The sequence below is a fragment of the Hakea prostrata genome, chromosome 7, assembly GCF_041222555.1.
Source record: "Hakea prostrata isolate BN-2017 chromosome 7, UWA_Hpros_2, whole genome shotgun sequence".
NCBI lineage: Eukaryota > Viridiplantae > Streptophyta > Magnoliopsida > Proteales > Proteaceae > Hakea > Hakea prostrata.
The window spans coordinates 19,449,083-19,471,380 of NC_142606.1; the positions used below are offsets into that span (position 1 = coordinate 19,449,083).

The 22,298-nt window shown below is 36.6% G+C and overlaps 1 protein-coding gene across 1 annotated transcript; it reads right to left on the bottom strand.

The window, feature by feature from the left end:
- Positions 1-1,026: 1,026 nt before the first annotated feature.
- LOC149010367 (binding protein) lies at positions 1,027-18,341 on the bottom strand. The gene is made up of 13 exons (XM_089160377.1): positions 18,017-18,341; positions 17,535-17,704; positions 17,225-17,436; positions 13,122-13,330; positions 12,923-13,025; positions 11,707-11,870; positions 9,444-9,582; positions 7,184-7,363; positions 6,908-7,044; positions 4,371-4,691; positions 2,315-2,457; positions 2,131-2,228; positions 1,027-1,689 (listed from the first exon to the last, which is right to left on the bottom strand). The coding sequence occupies exons 1-13, from the start codon at positions 18,169-18,171 to the stop codon at positions 1,180-1,182; spliced, it is 2,541 nt and encodes an 846-aa protein (XP_089016503.1). The 5' UTR covers positions 18,172-18,341; the 3' UTR covers positions 1,027-1,179.
- Positions 18,342-22,298: the final 3,957 nt, after the last annotated feature.

Below are 22,298 nucleotides of genomic sequence, written 5' to 3' on the forward strand. Positions count from 1 at the left end.
AGTGTAAGCATTTATTATAGAATGGTGCTTGATGCATGATATGTCACTTTATCATCTTAAACTCAGGATTAATTAATAGATACTATCCATTAATATACTCAAAAATCAGCTCCTCAATTTTGGATGTAGGATAAAAAAAATGCAAATTTTAAATATAAAATATAGGGGAAAAAGCGCTTTAATTAATCTCAATTAATTCCAAAAATCATATCTATTATATTAAAAATATTACAACCGCTCACTCCAACTCTGATGAGTTCAAAGATACAATTGATTGTCCTCACAGCTATAGATCCAAATCATCCACAAGGTATGGATTCTACACTTAAGGACCTACGTCCTACATGTCCTGTATAAAGGTAGAGATACGTCACCTTATGTCCCCATGTGGTAGTTGACATAAACTTGTGATTTCACATTACAAAAATCAAGTTATATCTTCATCAATTTTGTCGACGAGGGTTAATAGAATGGTTAAGAACACTGAGAAGAGAGGTCTTGAATTTAACCCTACTGTCCATATCCCCAATTTCTCCATATATAAAAGTACAATTGTACCCAAAAAAAAAAAAAAACCTTCACCAATTTTTCACAAGACAAGACAGTTTTCTGGGATCAGTGCGAGCATTGCTTTGTCACCAATCCCAAAAAATCAAACTCTTGACCCCATATTATAACTCGTTAGGTTAAATGTTAAAAATTCTTGGACATCTCACTGGAAATATATAAAGTAAAACTATATTAAGACGTCGGCAGATCAACCAGTAACATACAACTTTTATTTACAAACTAGTCCTGTTCCCCAGTACATCAAACGGTCAGATATGCTGGCCACCTGAAATCAGTCTCTTCAATACTATTGGCTTTTACTTTTTATTTATTTTTATACCAGGGATATGGGTACCGACAACTCCCATTATATAGGAAGTCTTAAATCAGTAGAATTAGCAATGTATACCAGATTTCCTTCCTAGTTCACCGGTTCTGTAAAGCATCAGGTGTGCCACAGTAATCAACATCTAAAGATAAACAATACAATGCTTCTTTTTTTTCTTTTTTGGGTTAGAATAATAGAATGTTTTTGTATACAAAAACTGAAAAATAAAACTGGGTTCTCCGAAACCAGCACAAATTCCTACTGAAAAAATAAGGAGGGAAAAATTTCCCATAGAATAAATGCTAAGCACCTGACAAACTCTTCTTTTTTCTTCTCTTTGCAACCCCTGGGGTTTTCTTCTTTTGCTTCTTATATTCTTCATACTGCCTTAATAATGACATTGTATGATTCAACTCTCTTCTTAATCTCTCGTTCTCTGATATATCTCTCGTCACATGGAAATGCTCTGCAAGTTTCTGCTTCACCTCATCTTCTGTCACTGGATTCGTGAGATCCTGAACAGATTCGTTAACGCTCGATGTTGACAACCCAATTCCCCTTTTCCTCTTGTGGCTTGGTAACCCATGATTGTCTTTGGGGGTGAATGATTCCCTTTCAATGGACAAATCTATAAATGCCTCTTGTGGGGAGGTGATGGACAGATAAACCTGATTGTTTTCACTCATATTCGAAATGCTTGATGCCATCGTGGAAACTGTGTTGTGATAATGTTTGGAGAGCAGGCTCAGCTCCCATAGAACAGAAGCAAGTGCACCACTAAGGTTAGGATCTGAGGCAAATGGTTGATAACTCTGCAGGGAAAATTGGACATGAGCACTAATCAATGACAACAGAAGCAAACACACTAGGCAATGCCTGGTGACATAATTGTTAAAAACACCTCTTCAACCCCCCTCCCAAACCAACCCCCGGTAGAAGCAAAGTAGCAAACACACAAGGGCAATGCATAGTGACATAATTGTTAAAAACACCTCTTCAACTGCCTCTCCCCCCAAACCAAACCCCCAGCCCCAAAACAAGGGGATGGGGTGCAAAAACCTTACTTTGTTTTTGCCTTTTCTTCTCACCCAATTAACCTCGCAATCAATGGGACTAGATCAAAGAACTCTGGACCTATATTGGACCAAGAAACCTTTTCCATCACTTTGTAAGGACATTATTCCACATATAAATATATAATACATAAGTTTGCTAATTAGGGTGGTCATCATGGAGAAAGTGGGAGAGCCTACCGCAACTGTTCCTGCTAGTGAGCCACCACCAACATCATTTTCTAACAAATTTCGACACTTCACATTCTTTTGAAGTAGATGTCTCAAAGTGACCAGTGCTGCAAAATCAAATAAGATATACAAATGATTAAGCATTCACTGAGAGAAGGCTTTCCTTTTTCCTTTTTTCTCTTTTGGGATGTACCTGCCATGCCCTCTGCAGGTCCAAAACACAAGGAGAAAGTAGCCAGACGTTTTATGAATGCAGCTGCCCTCTGCATGTCATGTTGTCTTCCTTCACATAACATGATCTTGAGAGCTTCAGCCAAGATTTCACCTTGGTCATCCCTGCATAGGAACATACAATATGGACAAGAATTACCTTATTAATATCCACCATTCCACCCAATATACAGAAAATCAAATTCCTAGGACATAGTATCAAAAGGCTAAACACCGAGCGTGGGGGAGGGTACTGGTGTTTTGGAAGGGCAGTGTATTTAAAGCAACAACGATGATATGGCAACAGATCAAAAGGCTAGTATTTATTTGACTCCCTGGGCATACCTTAAACTAGTTCAGCCAATGGGATGCCTGAACTATTTTTGCTGTCTCTCTTATGCAATTTATTCTTGTACTACTGCCAGAAATTCTGCAAATTGAAGGACTAGTTTAACCTTTAACCATCCCAGTTGCTGTTCATCAACAACAGTAAGTTCTGAATCTGAATCTCTGCAGTTATTCTAATCTTTGATATGGCAATAGATCAAGAGGCTAGTATTTATTTGACTCCATGGGCATACCTTGAACTAGTTCAGCCAATGGGATGCCGGAACTATTTTTGCTCTCTCTTATGCAATTTATTCTTGTACTACTGCCAGAAATTTTGCAAATTCAAGAACTAGTTTAACCATCCCAGTTGCTGTTCATCAACAACAGTAAGTTCTGAATCTCTGCAGTATTCTAATCTTTTAGGATGCACTTGGTACAGTCTTGGAAAACAACTCAGGTGATCTTTTGTTCTCAGATAACAGAAGAAGGCTGGTAGGCATTTGTTAGAACAATTCATTCTTTTTGGTCTTTTAAGAACAAACCAGTGAGAAAAGTGGTCTAAAGAACGGCTTTTGCAAATTATGTAAGAAATGTTCAGTTAGGGTAACAGAAACTTAATAAAATGGTCAGACGGTTAAGGTCTCTGGAAACCACTCCCGGGGCTCATAGACCCCTTCCACACTGCTACACTGCTTTCCTGCCCCTGCCCCTGCCCCTGCCCCTGCCCCTGCCCTTGCTAATAAACAAAATTTTCCATATTTTGGGCCAAATTGGAAAATATTTCCAGAACGGGTTCATCAACTGCCCATTTCCAAACAAAGAACTGTCTCCTAGCATAGAAACATGCAGAAACAGTTTACACCAGAACAAGTCCCCCAGAGCGGAACTTCTTTTAGAAGAATCAGAACAGAAACTTCACCAAGCGCACACAGTTTCCTAAGCCCTATATCCCTCTTTTCTGAATGTCTTCCCCTTCAAACAAGATACAAGCCTCATCCTAACATCCTAAACCACCAAATCAGACCTCCTGATCTCTGATTCTGTTCACGAACTTGGAAGATTGACCCCTAGTTGGTCCTATTCAATCTAGCACCACATCAGCAAGGCTCAACTTGTCCACAAAATAGATACAAAACCAAAGAGATGAATTGAAGATCAATGAAAATGTGTTGCATCTATCTTGAGCATGGCCTGAAAAAAATAAAACTGTACTCTATCAATTTGCTTAGGGTTATTTAAAATTATAATAAAAAATAAAATGAAAAAGAGAAAAGAAAGAAAAGTAGAAAGTGACTTTAAGACGACACAATTCGTCAGGTTCATATCTATATCTGGAATATAAAAATAAAAAAACCATATTGTACCCAATCATCTCAAGCAAGTTGGGAACCTGTAAAAGTAGAATAGGGCAATGAAGAAAATTCAACCAATAATCAACATTTGCATTCCCCACAGACTAAATAGTTCAAATTATTCCCCTTCAACCCTTTTGATTCATCCTATAAAACTATCTTGTACTGGTAAACCTAAGAATGGCACATGTTCAGAATAATTTACCCAACGAACTTTGGCAGGCAAGAAGTACAAGAGGTGGCTTTACACTGTATCAAGCAGATAGCAAATCTCCTAAATGATAAACATCAGAAGATAGACTAGGATATAGATGTTTATGGAATAGCTATTTCAAGAGATTTTGGGGACAAACAAACCTGTCAGATCTGTACTCCAGCAGTAAATTGTAAAGCTGCACATAGAACTCATTTAGATCGACATTCAATGCATCAAGATTACTCCTCATCACTTTGAATGCAACAATGCAACATCGGAGACGTTCAGATACAGTTAAGGAATTCTCAGGCGAGCCATCACAGTCAATACCACCACAGGCAAGCATTTTGAGGCAATTCATGAGATCACCCATAAAATCTAAGTCAATCAGATGAGAGAACTTTCCCAAGCCATTTAAGCATGGAGCAAGGAGTGGATGAGGTCCAAACCCACTACATAAGGAGCCACTGTTCACTATAGACCTGAAAGGAATAAAAATAACAAAGTCAACTTCCACAAGATACTTGCACTGAAAATCAACATTGCATGGATTGACTGAATTAGGACATAAGCCTCATCAGATATTGCATGGGCAGAAACACCAGCTTTTTATATTTTGTTCAAAAAAATATATATATTGCAAAGATGAAGGACTCAATCTCCACAACACCATGTACATACATGCTACAAGGTAAGAAGAGTTTCACTCCTCCTCCAAGGGACGTATAAAAGGTTCCTCATCAAGCAGGTAAGAGCTTGGGTGTCAAGGTACATTGGCAAAACCAGACACAGCCTATTTGTACAGGTTATGAAAAGCCTACTGAACCTGACCCACTAATGATCAAACAGGTTCTGACTGAACACAACCCAGAAACTGTTGTTGCCTTCTGGAATAATTGGGTATAATCAGTAAGGGTATAAATGAATAATCGAAATTCGCATCCGCATCCAAATCCATCTGATTACTAATAGGATGCAGATATGGTATACCTATTTTCGACCGATTATTATCCGTCCGATAAAATTATCCAATTAAGTTACTTACTTTGATATGTTATTCTTATTTTTATACATTTATTACTTGAGATATGTGACTATTTTTCTAGATATTCTACAAAAATAACTACAAAAGTTGTTAAATTCTTAAATTTCAAGCCTGGCCCTCACAAACAAAATGGTAAAGATGTCAATAGACAATTGAAAACTTGATTTCAATTTGTATTCATACCAATTTAGAAGAATCTACTTAAGAAACTAACCATCCGATCATCATCCGAAAACCGAGAGGATATTATCCAAATATGTCCAAATATAATAGGATGCAAATATGGTATTACCACTATCCGATCAGTTTACACCCCTAATAATCAGGTAAATTTTGAAGCTAACTCGATGGTAATCAGAGGATGTAAAACAAAAAGGAATACACAACTGGAAAAGGACAGACCCGGAGCCAGACGCTCCTGGCACAGCACAGCAGGGTCTGAGGAGGATCATTACTTATGCAGCTTTATTCCTGCATTCACGGAGAGGCTGTTTCTAGATTCAAACCCAAGATTACTTGGTCATAATGGAGCAACCTTACTGTTGCACCAAGCCCCTCCCTCTTAAAATTGAGACCCAATCAAAAGTATATAATAAAAGCTCAAGGGGTGTTAAGATCATTAAGTTGAGAACTGCTAGTCCTTAAGACCAACAAAACCTTTCCTGTCATAGTTTAGGACCTGGGATGCACATTGATTAAGCTTACACACATGTAAGAAGACTCTCAATCTATAGCGGCTCCAAAGCCATCCATCCTCCAAGCTTAATGATCCAAAAATGTATTTAATAAATTATGAAACAACTCTAACGGGAAAGAAAATAATCCAAAAGATGACTGACAGGAAAAGAAGTTCAAATTTTCCTCCAATAAGTTGCTTTAGATAGCAACAAATAAAAAAAAATACCAAGATACTCAGATTGCTCCAAATCAAATATCTGTTGATTCAGACATTAAGAAATTAACAGTCCAAAAACAATTGGGTGGGAGGAATGGAATATTAAAATTTTCTACATTCCAATCACCATAAGATTATCGAACAAGGCTTTGATCTTCTGAGTCAAAACCTCCAGAGCATGATCCTGTGTCTCCATTCAATTTGCTTTCCACTAACACTAAAACATGACACATCTTATGGTAAAACCCTTTATAACAAAGAAATTACTCTCTTAACACAAGGCATCAATTAACAAGAGTAAGGAGATCATGTTAACATCACGATAAGGAGAATAGCATTTAGAAGAAACTTCATTATCTAACAAAACAATGGCTATAAACTACATTTTCTTCCTCAAAATAAGCAAAACTCTCCACTTGAAAACTGGCTACAGATGACACAGTGCACAAAACTTCAACTGTGAAGGGATGGGCAAGGAAGTTCAATTCAATAAACTGCTACTGAAAAGCAAGTCAAACTGATTAAGCAAAAGCATAAAATATGTAACAATGAAATATAGTCATGGTTCTTGCAATTACAATATTCCTCGGAAAGTAAATGCAAATAGAATATAAGGTACTATCTTATCTCCAGCCAGTTTTCTACCAAGAATAAGTGCTAAAAATCAAGACATTTACAATCCTATATCTCCATGCATTCACCTGTTGAAAGCCAACAAAGAAGTTCATAAGCACCTAAAATTACCATTAAAAACACACCTGGCTGCAGATGGCAGCATTGCATGCTTCAAAATACGAAAATATATCTGAAATACAGCAGAGAGAATCTCTGACTGCATTGTCTTCCTCTCTTGCACATCTGGGATAAAAGAAGCTGCCCGGAAATCTGCATCGACCTGCATCAAACATCAAAAGCCAATAATAAGGATTAAAAATTGAAGGTAAGGACCATATAAGATGTTGATTCACACCCCCCCCCCTTCCCTTGGGAAAGAAAAAAAAAAGATGATGATTATATTTAGGCTGAAATTGTACCTCCTCCTTTGTCCGAGCTTGCAATTCCTGCCTACTTTTCTTTTTGTCACTGGCTTGCAATTGATTTGGATCTTCAGTGTTCCAGTTCCTCTTCTTCTTTTTCTTGTTTTTGACAAATTTTTCTTCCTTTGACAATTCAGATCTCCCAAGATCCTCATCAAATGACAAAGACAAGAGAACCTGGTATGGTAAAATGAGAAAAGTAAATAAATATAAACAAGAGTATTTTCCAACCCAATAGCTACGTATGTCAAGACTACTAGCATTGGTCTTTAACATTAACAAGGTCGTACATCAAATAGGTATGGGATGCCGTCCAATTTTGTACACATGAAAAAGAAAGAAGGGAGGGAGAAAAGCAAAAAGAACTCATTTTGTTGGGATAAGGCTCTGTTGTTCAAAGTTATAAGAAAATAATGACAGAAATTATTGCATAGAACAACCACTATAAATTGTGCAAATTACCATACATAATTCCTGAAAGAAAACTAAGCCGCAACACTACTACAGAAAATGTAGCATTTAAATAAAGCTTTGTGAAAGAAAGTGCCACTGTAGAAAACACAGCTTTACTTTTCATGTATGTGCTGCAGGTTCAGCAAGCTTGTCCACTATGTTCCATAAAGACATGTATCCAATTCTGGATTCTTCAGGCAGAGAGGAATTTTGTCAAGTTAGGGAAAAACAAAAGATAAAAGTGAGTGAACCAGGACCTTCTGCTTCAGCAAAAATTTAGGGGCTTAAACAGTATTAAGTGAATTTTAACCATAAAATCTGAAGCCCAAAATAGAAACAGCTGAGCATGGCATAAACAGTATGAAGTGGATTTCAACCATAAAACCCAAAGCCCACAATAAAAACAGCTGAGCATCATGACTCTGAAATGCACAGCTTCAACGAATTACAAAACCAAGGGATGCTCAAGCAGAACATTTGAGCAAGATTCCAAAATGTTCAGTCTGTTGGCCTAAGCTTACCTCCTACCTCCCAGTGGGCAGACATTTGTCTTCTTCTTTTTTGTGTTTTAAAATTATTTTTTGTTTCTCTTGTTTCATTATGCAGGCAGACCCAAAGGAAGAAAAAAGCACAAGAGGAAATCAGGGTTTCCCGAGGAAGACAATGCATACCCAAAACATCAGAGAAATGCTAAGCATCTCTAACGTACTTAAAACTGTTAAGACTGTAAAAAATGGTATATAGCTTTGGAGACCATGTTGATAATATATGATGGATGTTTCTGTATCATTTCTCTGATATAATCCAATATTAGGAAACACAAAATTCAATAAAAGCAGTTGATATATGGATCATGAAAGAAGAACCATTTAATAGTTCACCAATATCAAAAGTATAATCATGCCTATTTAAGCAAGTTTGAATATGTTTTAAAGCATCAGATTGGAAAAAATGACAGTATGAATTTGGGCCCTACACCATGGCGGCCATGTTATCCTCTGCTGAAGAATCTTTCAAATCCATCACATCAGCCCTATAGGTGGAACTTTTACAATTTGAATAAAAATGGCCAAATGATGCTTTAAATCCATCCAAAGATTGTAGTGAATGTTTCACAGCTGACCAATATAGTGTTGATTTAACAGGGATATTAAAGACTTTGCCAGAAAAACTTAAGATTTTCTAGCAATTAGCGAAAGTGGCCAAAATTGGAAATTTATACCCAAATTAGTCAAGATGACCTAATGTGTTAACAATATGCCTCCAGAGTAGACCCCTGGTTCATTTCAAGGTTTTAACATTTTTTGTGAAAATTTATGTCAATTCGATTTAAGTCATGAAAATTTGTTAAGGTCAGTTAACTTGTTTCTTAAATATTGCATATAGTTTGAACTGTGCAAGGGAATTCGGCCAGTTTGAAATTCCATGCACTTTGCATGTCAATCGCAGGATAGAATTACATAACCACATATTTCTTAAAAGACAGCTTTCAAGGTGGATGAGGAAAGCCATTGTATGTCCAAATGAACCAACTTAACAGCATAGTGCAAACAAATCCATATTTGCAAAGCAGAATTTACGTAGAAAATTACAATTCCATGTCAATAACCAAGAGAAGTGTGAAAGGAAAATGTAAGCACCATCTCAACTTACTTAAAAGCACAGGTAATATCTCAGGTTTTGGTACAGGTCCCATAGCCAGACCAGAGACAACAAACCCAACCTAACCCCCCCCCCAAAAAAAAAAAAAAGAAAGAAAGAAAACCGGAGCAGGGAGAAAAAAAGAAGGAAGCAAATACAATACCTCAATAGAATCAGGATGCATCAGACAATTATGACTCTTTACATGATCTGCAATTAATTGAACAGCTGCCACAGTTGCTTCACCTCCATGCTTTCCCTCATTGGCAAAAAGTGATTTTATAGTTCCACAGCATAGTTTCCTAAAGAAAGTGGAAACATTTCACCGAAATGGAAAAAGTCAGTTCTTCACTTCACAGAAATGAATCAATTCAAATGCTCAACCCCCTCCCCCTTTTTTTCTTTTCTTCCTCTTTGAGATGCATAAAAGGATCAACAATCCAAACATTCAGTAACTAGTCACTTAATATATTAACCACTAAGCATTCCAATTTAAAACATAAAATTCAAGAATGACAGTGAGGACACTGTCTGATAATAAAAGTAAGTGCTAAGATGGTAAATTGTAATCTGGGAACAAAAAGGTATAATAGTATTTTATCATAGTTGGAAACCAGGTGTTGAGCGGGGCAAGTCAATGAGTCAAGTCAAAATTTTGGAATACCTAGGCCAGGATAAAAACTGATGAGACTCAGTGTACAGTTGAGAATTTTTATCCTAGTCATGACTCATGGAAAAACTGGGCTCAGTCTTGTCTTTAGAAGTAAAACTATAAAGACGGTTCACTTAGAAATTGAGTTGTTTAAAACAGTAAATCTGTTTTCTAAAACAGTAAAAAAATAATTACAACCCTTCAACTTGCTTCTATTACTGAATAACAACTCAAAAGCAGATATTGATTCCTCGATTTCAGGTTTTCACATATTTTTCCATAGTTTTTTACCAATTAATAAATATCTGTTGTATCAAAAAATGAGAAAAAGAATGACTCTAATTGACCAGGTTTGACAAGGCAGGATCATTAGATCCTCTGAAAGATGAGATGAGTCAGAAAACCTGGTTTTTCATTCATTGATTACAATAAAGTCAAGGTGAATAGAAATGCTGGCTTTGAGTAACCAAATGAAGCATTAATTTTCCCAAGAAAGTTGGAGGGAATCCCAACATAGAGATGGAAAGGGTCATAACTAGTAGAAGAGATCACCAAGGGAGTCCCTGAGATCTCCAAGCTCTGTAACTATTTTAAGGGAAACCAAAACAAGTATTAAGTATAGATCATTCAGATCAAGGTTTAGAGTATCCCATGATACAACACGATACTATCCAATACATTTTGATATTCGATATAACCAATATGATACATATCGATACGTCTCTCTATTGAATTGCACTAAAATGCATTGGTCAGCATGATACAATACTCGATATGAGACAATACGTCTCTTAAAATTATGTGACCGACACAATACTTGATACCTTGATTCAGATAACTTTTACTCATTGATCTACATGTATAACATCCAATTATCCAAGTGACTGTACAACAATAATTTGTAATTGGGAGTATCAACCAAAGGGAGGTAAATTTGGATGTCCAACCTAAGTAGGTATTGACCACCAATATGAGTTAGCACTTCCACAAAGAAGGGGGCTTGACGTTATAGGATATGAATCATATGATGTGTTAATCTTAGTGGGTATACCTTTTCATCAAAGATTTGAATTTAGGAACCACGCTTTACAGTTTTAGATGGCTTTGGTGTACGTCTATATACCTTTTGAAATAGGAATTAAATTTAGAAGCTGAGCAGTATAAATATCTTATCCAAGATTTTCATACACAGAAATTGAGCTGAAGAATAAAACCTGGGATAAGTACAAGACAAGCGCTGGAAACTACCTAGACCAATCCTTATAAAAAGCCAGAGCATCTGGAATTAGAATAGGAGGTAGATCTAGCTTTAGATGGGACGCTTTTGGCCATCCCTCTGAACAGCTCCACCAATACAAAGTGACAGCTAACAACCAAGGGTTCAGAAAGTACACCAATGACTGAATCTAAACCACCACATATAAGACCCATGCATGATGACTGCCCCTTCATAACAAATTAAACAGAGGAATGCGCTCTGTACTTTATAAAGGCCTAGAGTCCTTGACAACGACAACCATCTTTTCACATCTACAATAAGTAAACTTAGGCATGATTCAAACAAATCAATATATGACTAGGAAGTGACGAAGTTTTCACTAAACATCTCACTCCATGGTTTGGACAATCAGCACCACTATTCACTTAACTTTAGAAGTTAGAACAATATAGAAGTTCACGTCAACTAGTTATCCAGAAAGTCACCCATTCAATACACCTAGCGAGAGCGAATATATATATATATGTAGGGAGAGAAAAGCACATAAATGAGAACCTTACTACATCATCTGGGGAGCTTATGTTCCTTACAACAGCGGCTAACAAATTATCACTGAAGTTGAAGTGAGGAACTGCATCTAACAAAGCACAGATACAACGGACTGCAACATGTTGAAATGAAGGTTGAGCTTCTAGAGCTATCAGCTTCTGTAGGTATGCCTGATAAATGTAAATGTAAATGAAGATTTTAATATGTTGATCTACCAAAAATTGCCAACAAAACGGGAAAAGAAGATTAAAGACGAGGTTGCCAAGAACTGGGACAATCATTCATCCAAATTAAACAGAGTCTATTCTGTCATAATATTATTGATAATTGAAAAGATCTTATCAGAGGAATTAACAAAAAGTAGTCACACAAAAGCCAACCAAATAAAATCCCATAAATGCTACCACGGATGAATAAACTGAAATCCACTAGAATGAAGGGTTAATGGATGTATGATGTCACTTTACAGAAATCTAAGGGGAAAATGTAGTTTTAACCAAGGTTACTTACAACAAGACTCTAATAGTGTAACTTTCCTTACTTTGCCTTTCAGTTTTTTTTCAATGTGAGTAATTTAGTCTTTAACTGCATAAGATATTGCAGTAAAATGACTTGCAACTTTTCGGAAACCCCTTTTTACCCCTCAGCTGAATGACTTTCGGGAATAAGATAAGGAAAGTAAATGGTAACAAGGTTACACCTTTTAACCATAACACTATGGTGACAACACATTGTTGGGAAAGAAAATGTTCGAGAATTTTTCTGTTGATAAAAAAGTTGCTTGCAGTGAGGGCTACTGAGAGTTGAAGGGAAGTACAAATGTCATGTCCAACCAACTCTAATCCATAAACTCAAGAGAAAAAAACATTTTAGATTTGGTTTCACCATTATAGTCAGAGGGTAATTGATGTACCATCACCAGCCACATAAAGGCATGTTCCTAGTTTGGACATCAATCTCAAAATTGGTATTGCCATCAAGACATTTCACCAGATAGGTGTCCGAAAGTAAAAGATCTCATGGCAAATGGATAAGCATCATTCAGGAAACTACTTACTCAATCAACACAACATCCTGTTCATGGAATTAAAAATGTTAGGAGACGTCTAAGCATCATTTAGAAATCTAAGGACTCAAAAATACAGTATACAACATCTGGACCATGGAATAAAAATGTCATTTTAATTGAAGGTTCATAATCCCATAAAGAATTGAACCATACCTTGTATGATGAGAGAAGTGTCGATTCATGGAACCGCATCTTCTTGATGTCCTTAGAGACATTCATCTCTTGCTCCTTTTCAGTGGGAAGTCTGATACGGTAGCTGTTGCAGATTTGAAGCGATAAAAATAAGAACACAGTAATTAGGGGATGACGGTGGATAGTGACCAACTGCCCAAGAGTAAGACATAGAACATACCCAGGAATGATGTCCTTGAAAACCGCTAACAAAGATAGCAGCCCAAGTTTAACAATTTCTTGATCTTCATCTTTAGAAATCTGCAGCATCTCTTTAAGGGATTGGATATTTGACTCTGGATAAGCAAGCAGAGTCATTCCCAACTCTGCAAGCTTACCTTTTTTCCTTGCAAATAATTCCTCAGCTGAAAGATCCTCCTTCACCTCAGCCTAGAACAGCAAAACAGGGAATAAAAAGATTGCCGAACTGTCATTGCAAAATGTTGCGTACAAGATGCAACGAAAAGATTGATAATAACCAAATAAAAAATCATAATAGGATATCTTAAGATCTTGACACATACCACTCACTACCAGACTGCTAATAGAAAACGAAGAAGGCCAAATAAGTAAACATATTTAAGGATGTGAACCTTAATTGACCGAGAATTTATACAATACTAAACAGATGTGAAGGCAACAGATGTGAGCCTAAACATCAAAATATTAGAATTTCAGAACGTCATATCAACAAGTGAAAATTTTAATATACACACACTGAGAACTACAAATACATAAGGCTCTATTAGTGGAAATGAAAGCAAATTTCTTTAGAAAGATTTCACGAAAATTAAATAATTAGAAAAGTATATAATATGTATACACGACAACAATGTGTGTTGATCATTTGCTGCTCAGAGCACACACCCAGTAAGGCAGACCCAAGGCTCTAAAACTTGAATTGGCTCGCTTATGGGTCCACTCGAATAATAGATAACTCACGCACTCGAATAATAAATAACTCAATCTAAGGTGCAAGTGGGAAGAACAGATTGTGATATTCATTCAGAATTACTACAACAATGACATCTACTAAACCCATAACTTAATTGGACCTGGTTCATCTCGATTTGGGTATCCCGATGGGTTTGGGATAGTCCAAGGAAGTGTACCTGCATCACCAAGACTACCTTAATCATAACATTAACCAAGTCACAGTGGCCTGCCAAATGATGCACTAGTTAAGAGAATTCCACAACACACAATAATTTACATCAGATAGCCAAGTGTTGGTACATCAAAACAAAGATTTTAAGAAAACGGTGCCTACGGTGTCAACTGCTGAATATCATGGAAAGGGAAGAAAAATAGGGAAAAGAAGTCGCACAACCTGTTTCATAATATCTGATAATGAAAACTAAAATTTTTATTCATTTGAAATATGCCACTTGCATGGTTACAAAATAATATTTAATGAGATAAATAAAGACCCTTAACTGAAGCCAAAACTCGAAACAGACTTCAACACTATCAAAGACCCAATTTTGGATAAAGCCAAATACTAAAACAAAGATATCCTACAAAACTGATAACTTAATTAGACCCAGTTCATCTCCATTTGGATCCCCAAAAGGGTTTGGGTTGCTCCAAGGCAGTGCACCAGCATCACCAAGACTACCTTAAACATAACATTCTGCACCTAATCACAATGGCCTGCCAAATGATGCACCAGCTAAGAGAATCACATGACACCCTCTCCAGATGGCAAACTGTAGGTATACTGAGACAATTATATTGAGAAAACGGTGCCTACAGAGTCAAGTGCTGAATTACTTCAGTAACCCAGTTTGTCATGATACCAAGAGTGCGCCAAAGCACTGGCCAGCAATCTTGTCGCCTTGGTGCCAAGACAGGAACCTGATTAAGCCTATGCAACAATAGCATGGAAAGAAAGAAAAACTACATATTACAGCATCTCAACATTATAATACACTACTATGGTGTAGAAAAGCAATTAAACCAATATAAATAATGCAGTATCCGAGCCCTTCAAGCCCAAGACCAATTGAAAGGCCAAGAGGACCCGCTAGGTCTGGTATCCGGCAGCTTATTTAGAGTTCGGTTTCAATTCTTTAGTGAACTCAATAGAACCAGTGGCAGAGTTATAATTCAGTCCACTTGAGGGGCATATTAGGCATATGAGTCTTTTCTTTTAGACGCATGTTTATTCATTATTTTAGTTCAGTCCCTACAGATATAATTATAAAGACCTCCAGCCCCTAGTTTGTATAAAAAGACCCTCCACTTGATGGGGAAGGAGAAGACTGAATTGAAGAAGGAATCTTCTCAAGTAATTCTTTGTGTGTTCATTAGTAAGTTCCGGTTCTGTCAATAGAGAATTGAAGATCCAAGCTGAGTCGGATTCTAAAGGTGCAGTCAAGCCTAGATACCTGTGGCTGGTTTAAGATTAAAGTTCAATCTTTCCTAAGTTATTCATCCTCAAGGCTCCATTCAGGTATCACTGGCAGCAAGCATCAATCCACCTCTTGATTCACTTTTATTTTTTCTTTTGGTCCCCATTCCCTGGTTCAATCCCTTCTTTACCAGCCACATCTCCATAAACAGACACTCGACTCACCCCCAAATTCAAGCCATCAATACAGCTCCCCATCCCTTACCTTCATTCCAAATTTAAGCCTAAACAAACCAGCCAATCTTCAGATCGGCTCATTCTTGTTTTTATCACCCAATTCCTCTCCAAAATCAAGAAAAACAATATCTCCACAATCCACTATTCAAATCAATTCAAACTTGGGGAGATTATTATAGGCAGTAAGACCTAGACTCTATCCAAGTTTCACCCCATTGCCAGCACTTTTCATCCCATATTTCTCAAGAACCTGCCACATCCAACCATACACCCATCACTCCAAACCTATCCACCACTATCTCAATAACCAATCTAACCCAATTACCTTAACCAAGGAATTCAAAGGCCACTAGTTCAACCCCAAATGGGTTACCATTCAAGAGCCATCCCATACATCATAAGTGAAATCAAGATTTGGGCCTGGAGATGTTGGAGGACCAGGCCTCTTATTCGAGTGAGGCTGTATCAATAACATTCATAAATTCTTAGGAATACAACCTATTTTGCTGAATATGGAATCATTACCATAAAAACCCAAGGCACGAAAAAATACCTCGATATTGCCTAGCCCACCTAGGTAAGAGCTATAGTCACCAAAATAAGGTGACCTTACAACTTGTCCCAAACACACTTCATCAACTCAGCAGTGACAACTATGAATTCTATTAAGGACCCAAGCCTGGATGGCAATCATACTACACCATGCGTCCACCCTGTATATGCTTGATGTCCTAATAAATAGACTTGATAGCATCCATGATGCCAACTGCCAAGCATCCACCTTATTTGGGTTTGAGGCTCCAACTGGTAGTGCACATTCATTGAATAAATCGATTAGCTAAACATAGTGAAGCACAAAGCAATAATGATGCATGATAACAAGCCAAGCAATTGAATTGAATCAAGTGAACAAAGCAAGTCGAGCTAGCCCCTTTCATTTCTATAACAGGTCTGCTGTTTATATAATAACCATAAGGGGAAAAGACAAGCAGGTCCTGCGCACACCGAAGCGACACAAGTACTATGCGGCCTTCATAGAGAGCAAGAAATTCCATTCACAGCAGTCCTTGCATGCAGGCTTCCATTGGCCAACACGTGCATGAAGGCTCTAGAAGCGCACACAGCAAATTCTTTCATCATCATCATCATCATCATCAAGCCTTGTCCCAACTAAATGGGGTCGGCTATACAGATTCTTGCCTTCCAATCAGCTCTCTTTCCCTAGTAATAATGAGTAAGAGATTGTAAAGTAAAGCTGAGAAGGCACAGAGTGGAACATTGCACACAGAACCCCTCAAGCAATGGGATTGCTACCCTAACCTTCACAAAAAAGATAAATAACTGTTTAAATATAGATCAATTTCACTAGAGACTCTGCTGGACTTTTTGAAGCTTGAGAATGGGCACACACCCAAGCAAAAGCAATCTGATAATGATAGAATCATCCAAAAATGTGTTTCTTTTTTCTTTTCTTTTCTTTTTCCTATTTTTGTAATTGTGGTGCTCAGTAAATCCCTGAATTTGACGGCATTTCTCCAAATTTTGCAGAGTTAGTTTACTTCAATTTCCAACGCCTTTGACCAATATTTGATTGAGTTCAGAAAATTAAGCTATTCTGCAGTAGAAAATCATTCTTTAATGTTTTGGAAGAAGATCATAATTCTACAACCATAAAAGCTGTACATGAAACTTACCAGTACTTCTGCTTGAGGATTTTCTTGCACTTCATCTATGATAGCTGGCTCCTTTGCTTTCTGCTTTGCTTCTTTCCTGGCTTTCTTCAGCTTTGCCCTCTTTTCTGCTTTTGTAACCTTCACCATACTTTTATCCGTATCATCATCCTTATCTTCCTTTGCAGTTTCTTCTTCCTTGGGCGCATCACCAGATTTTTTGGATTCCTTTGATGCTGAATTTTATTCGAAACCTATCAGCCAACACACTACTGCATCCCACAAATAATGAAGCAGAAGCAAGCCTATGAAATTTCAAGAAACATATCACTACCTGTTCTGTAATAGAGTTTGCCATCTAATGTCTTGACAGGAAGAGCGTTCACTGGATCAACTTCTAGTCCATCCTCCTCAGTCTCTTTCGGCAAAGGCTGTTTTCTCATCCGCTCCTCGTACAAGGATTCTAAATCATCATTCTTCTGATCAGCCACACGAGTCACATGCCTATAGAAGGTACAATAAAATTTATCAAAACCACTAGCAAAACATGAAACAGCATAATACAGGTTGAGCATAAAACAGTGAGACCTCTTGACTCGAAGTGCATTGCTTCAAAAAAGCAAATTCATAATAAAATTCCAAATTGTTTTCCTGCAACTGAACTAAATACTTCCTATCTCAAGTGCCCTTAACAGTGTCCTAATCAAAAGACATGAGCAAGTTGCCCAATGCCCAAATAAGTGCAAGAATAAGAAGACAAATTTCAACCGATTCAGAGATAGTTTATGAAAGTGAAATAGTCGGGTGTTCACGAACCTCGTAATCGATTGGGTATCTAATCTCTTAAGAAATCCTGCATAAGCTCGATTCTTCTTTACGAACTGCACATCATCGTCGGAGACTTCGATATCGTCCTCTGCAACCTCTGGAGGTAACTGAGGTGGGAGGTTTACCTTCTTCTTCTTCCCCATTCGCAAATGGAAGTTCAAATTGCAGCTAGGGTTCAAGGTCTGTGAAAAAAATACCGTTTTTGCTTCTCGTTGTTCGTTTTGCTTTGCCTCTGCTCAGGAGGCTAAAACCGAGTCGAACGTTAAAGGAGAGAAAAAGTAAACCCTGCTTCTTTAAATCTATGAACGAACTTCACTTCACCGTCCGATCGGAATAGACCTTTATTTTCCTTCTTTCTTTCTTTTTTCATGGGAAATTTTGTATATATTGACGGGTTTTTTTTTAGAGTGGAAGTGTGGAACCTAGGGTTGCAAGTTTAGCTTGTTGGCCCTAAGCATACTTAAGTCCGTCATAAGTCCGAATAGGCCTTGGGCTCAAGATTTTAATTGTGAAGGTAGGTTAGGGCCAAGAGCAGGCCTAGGATTACTCTTTGGCCCGTTTGGCCTATCTCAATCTATCCCTAATTTTTTGTCCCGACTCTGTCCTTGATTCCGGCCATAATCTTATTCCTAATGCTTGATCTTAATGAATTAGGAACATGAACAAGGATAAGGTCATAGAGAGACCAATTATGATGGGAATGGATTTTGCTTGGCCTTGCATAGCTTAAGGTCAAGGACAATAATCATTGGCTCTGAAATTAAGGTCAGGGTGAAAATGTACTTAAATTATATATATGCGACTAGGCTTGGGATTGCAAAAGTCTGGCCTTGTTGCAGGCTTGCTGCCATATGAAGAACTCATAAATCTTTTTTTAATTTTCTTTTGTATGATTTGATGTGAATTTATTATTTATTAAAACAAGCAAAAGGCAGGGATTTAGAAGACAACACCTCCTAAATCCAATAACTCAAAATGGGGAAGGAAAAAAAAATTCTCAACACGGCAATGCACATTTATGTCAAATATCTAGCTAAGATTTAAAGATTTATTTCAAATTTGAAAAGTTTAAAATAACCTTGTAATTTATTTACTTTGTCAACCAGTTATTTGGCATAGATGTGTAGTGATGTGCACAGTAGATGATGTTTTTCCCTCAAAATGAGCCACTCAATCTTACTCGACTCAAGTCATCTTTCAGGACAAAGGTATGGGCTGAATGGAAGTCATAATCTCTTACCTAAGATGTTGGTTATTGCCAATTGAACTATCATATGATGGTCCTTTTTTTTTTTTTTTTGAAGTAAAGAGAAGATTCATTGCAAACCAAATGCATTATTGACAATGTTGCAGAAACCAAGTAGAGATATTTGTGGTAACTCTCGGTGACTCAATCAAAATGGCTGACTTGGCTAAGGTATCCGCAACTGAATTGAATGACATTGGAATAAAAGAGAAAATATAAGAAGAGAAAAAGCTTCTTAGTACAATATTCCTGATCCCCACCTTACCCAAAAAAAAAAAATTAATAACTTGTTGAATAACTTTTTTTGTAATCAGATTCTACCATAAGATGCCCATTATATCATCATATATGAAATTTGTTTTCAGCGATACACATAATTTCAAGTGCAATGGAAGCAAAAGCAATTATTTGGACGACACTATTTTTTCATATTTTTAAAATTTTTAAAAATGTTTCTTGTATATATAAGAGAATACAAAAACTTGTATACTTGGGAAAACCTCGGACCCAAGAGACTTAAACATTTAAATTCCTTATTATGAGGTGTTGTTTTGTCAATTGAACAAATCTCTTAGGTGCTCACGAGTGTCAATCATCTTTTTTAACAGTCTTATGACCACAAATCATGTGAGGCCCACAAGTAAAAAACAATAAAATGCTAAAAAAAAAAAAAAAAAACCGTCACCTTAACCCTGTGAGCCCCCTATTTGTGGTGAACAGCCGTCAAGGAAACGATCTTAACTCAGCCCTCATTACTAGTTAATGTATCCAAATTTTTTTTCCTATTGTATATTTAAGTAATTATTATTACTATGTAAAGCTACCCTTTAAGCGTGTGATTTTGTTTTTACCAAACGATGACAATAATTTAGGGCCTGTTGGGTTACATGAGTCTGGAGATTTCAAATATTTAGAGATTTCAAATCTATAGACTTCAAATCTATGGAGTTATAATTTATAAAATTAAGTGTGGGTGGAAGAAAGGAACACCAAAATTATGATGACAGATTTTTGTGAAGACAATGTATAGCTTTTTGAAATCCGGCACCCCCCCACCGATCACCTCACAAAACGGAATTGAGATCAGAATCTAGAGATTTACAACCAAACGGGAATCCGATTCATGAGTCCGGGATTGAAATCTCTGATTCTGTAACCAACGGCCCTAGCCAAGCTGGATTGAAGTACCCAGCAGAATAAGATACATTGTCTAACAAACAAAAAGGAGATTGTAATCCCAAGGGGTGGCTCAGTTGGCATAAGACCAACGCTTCCACATAGAAGGTCAAAATTCGAATCCCCTCGGGGCCAGGGCCGAGGATGTAGACATGTAGTCGTGGTGCACGGATGAACCTTAGATCCAAAAAAAAAAAAAAAAGGTGATTGTAACCACCAAACTTTAGAAATACCTAATAATCTTAGATCATTTAGCCAATAAATCTGCATTACAATTATTTGATCTAGGAATAAAATATACATCCACAAAATAAAACAAAACTAATAAAGATCTAATGCTCTTAGAGATAGAAAGAAAAACCCAATTTAAGGATTTCTCCTTTCCCAAGAAACTTAAGACTGTCGAAAGATCAATTTATGCGAATATTCTTAATCCCAACCGTCCATGCTATTTGAATAACATCCTTGATAACCTCCAATTCAATCTGAACCACTGATAAAGCTCGACTTGATTTTTGCCGCTAAACGTGTGATTGAGATGTGCATAAATTGACATTAACAAGAGTCAATTTCAAAAATTCTAAACCTCAGCTTCTTTCTTCTTTTGGTAAACTTAGACCTCAAGTCTCAAAAGTGACACCCAACTGATAGAATCTAATCAGCTGTAATGGTGTTTTTTCTCCAATTTACAAACTGTCTTTTCTTTTTTGGGTAGAATACAACTTATATTGATGTTGAAAGTATTACCCCAAAAAAAAAAAAATGTTGAAAGTAAAATAATACCAATGAATAACAACTGATAACGTTGGCACTGGATTCATAATTGTCAATCCCTTAACTGGAGAACCTATATTAATATTTGTAGTCACTGTATATGTCTGTTATTTGCCATCATTTTCTTATGGATTGTGTACACTTTACATTATTAGTGAGATATGGCTATTAGACTTCAGGGCTGGTATGTTAGATGTTGAATCTTACCAGAAAAAATGTTGGATATTAAATTGGTCATTGGAATGATTCGTGAAATCTCATCTACCACATCAGGGTGTGTTTTAGAAAGGACATCTCATCAAATGCATCAAAGGAAATTGTTTTTGAATGGACATTCTACAATGATTCATGGGTTGAAATTTTCATTTGAAGCGCTTGTTGATTTACTTTCGTAAGGTAATACATACTTCTTCTCGAACTCATATTATAAATTATTACTCACTTTTTTCAACAACACGTCCAAGTGATACCTCTACCTGTGAAAGCAAATGAGATGGATATCTCCTTATTGTATAGTAGTGGATACAGACCAATATACGTGTATATTGACTATATTCTTAGGGGATAGTTTTTCATATTTAATTTAAATATAAGGGAAGATTTTGTCCCTAGCTCCAATGGGATTTGAATCACTTACCTCATAGATATGATGTATTCATCTTACAAAGCTAACCCCTAGAGGTTCATTTTTTTCTTTTATTTTTCCCTTTTTCTTTGGATTAGATAATATAACCAATGAATTTATTGTTGAAAAAATTAATTGATTAGTTACTTTTAAGTTTTATTTCACAAGAGTAGCCACTCAATGTTTCATTTAAAAATAATAATTAAAAATGAGTTTGAGTATTAAACTTATATGGTGATTTTTCATACTGTTAGATATTTCACCCCCTAAAATTGAGTCATGAGGATGAAAATGTCCTAAATGTGATTTTTATCCTTTGGATGAAATAATGGGTTTTCCACTTTGGTGTTGCATAGTTTTAGGGTAGAAATATGTGAAGGTGATGAAAAATCATTGTTTTCGTTAGTTTTGTAAATGCAAATTTTATTTTTCTTGTTTGAAACTCAAAT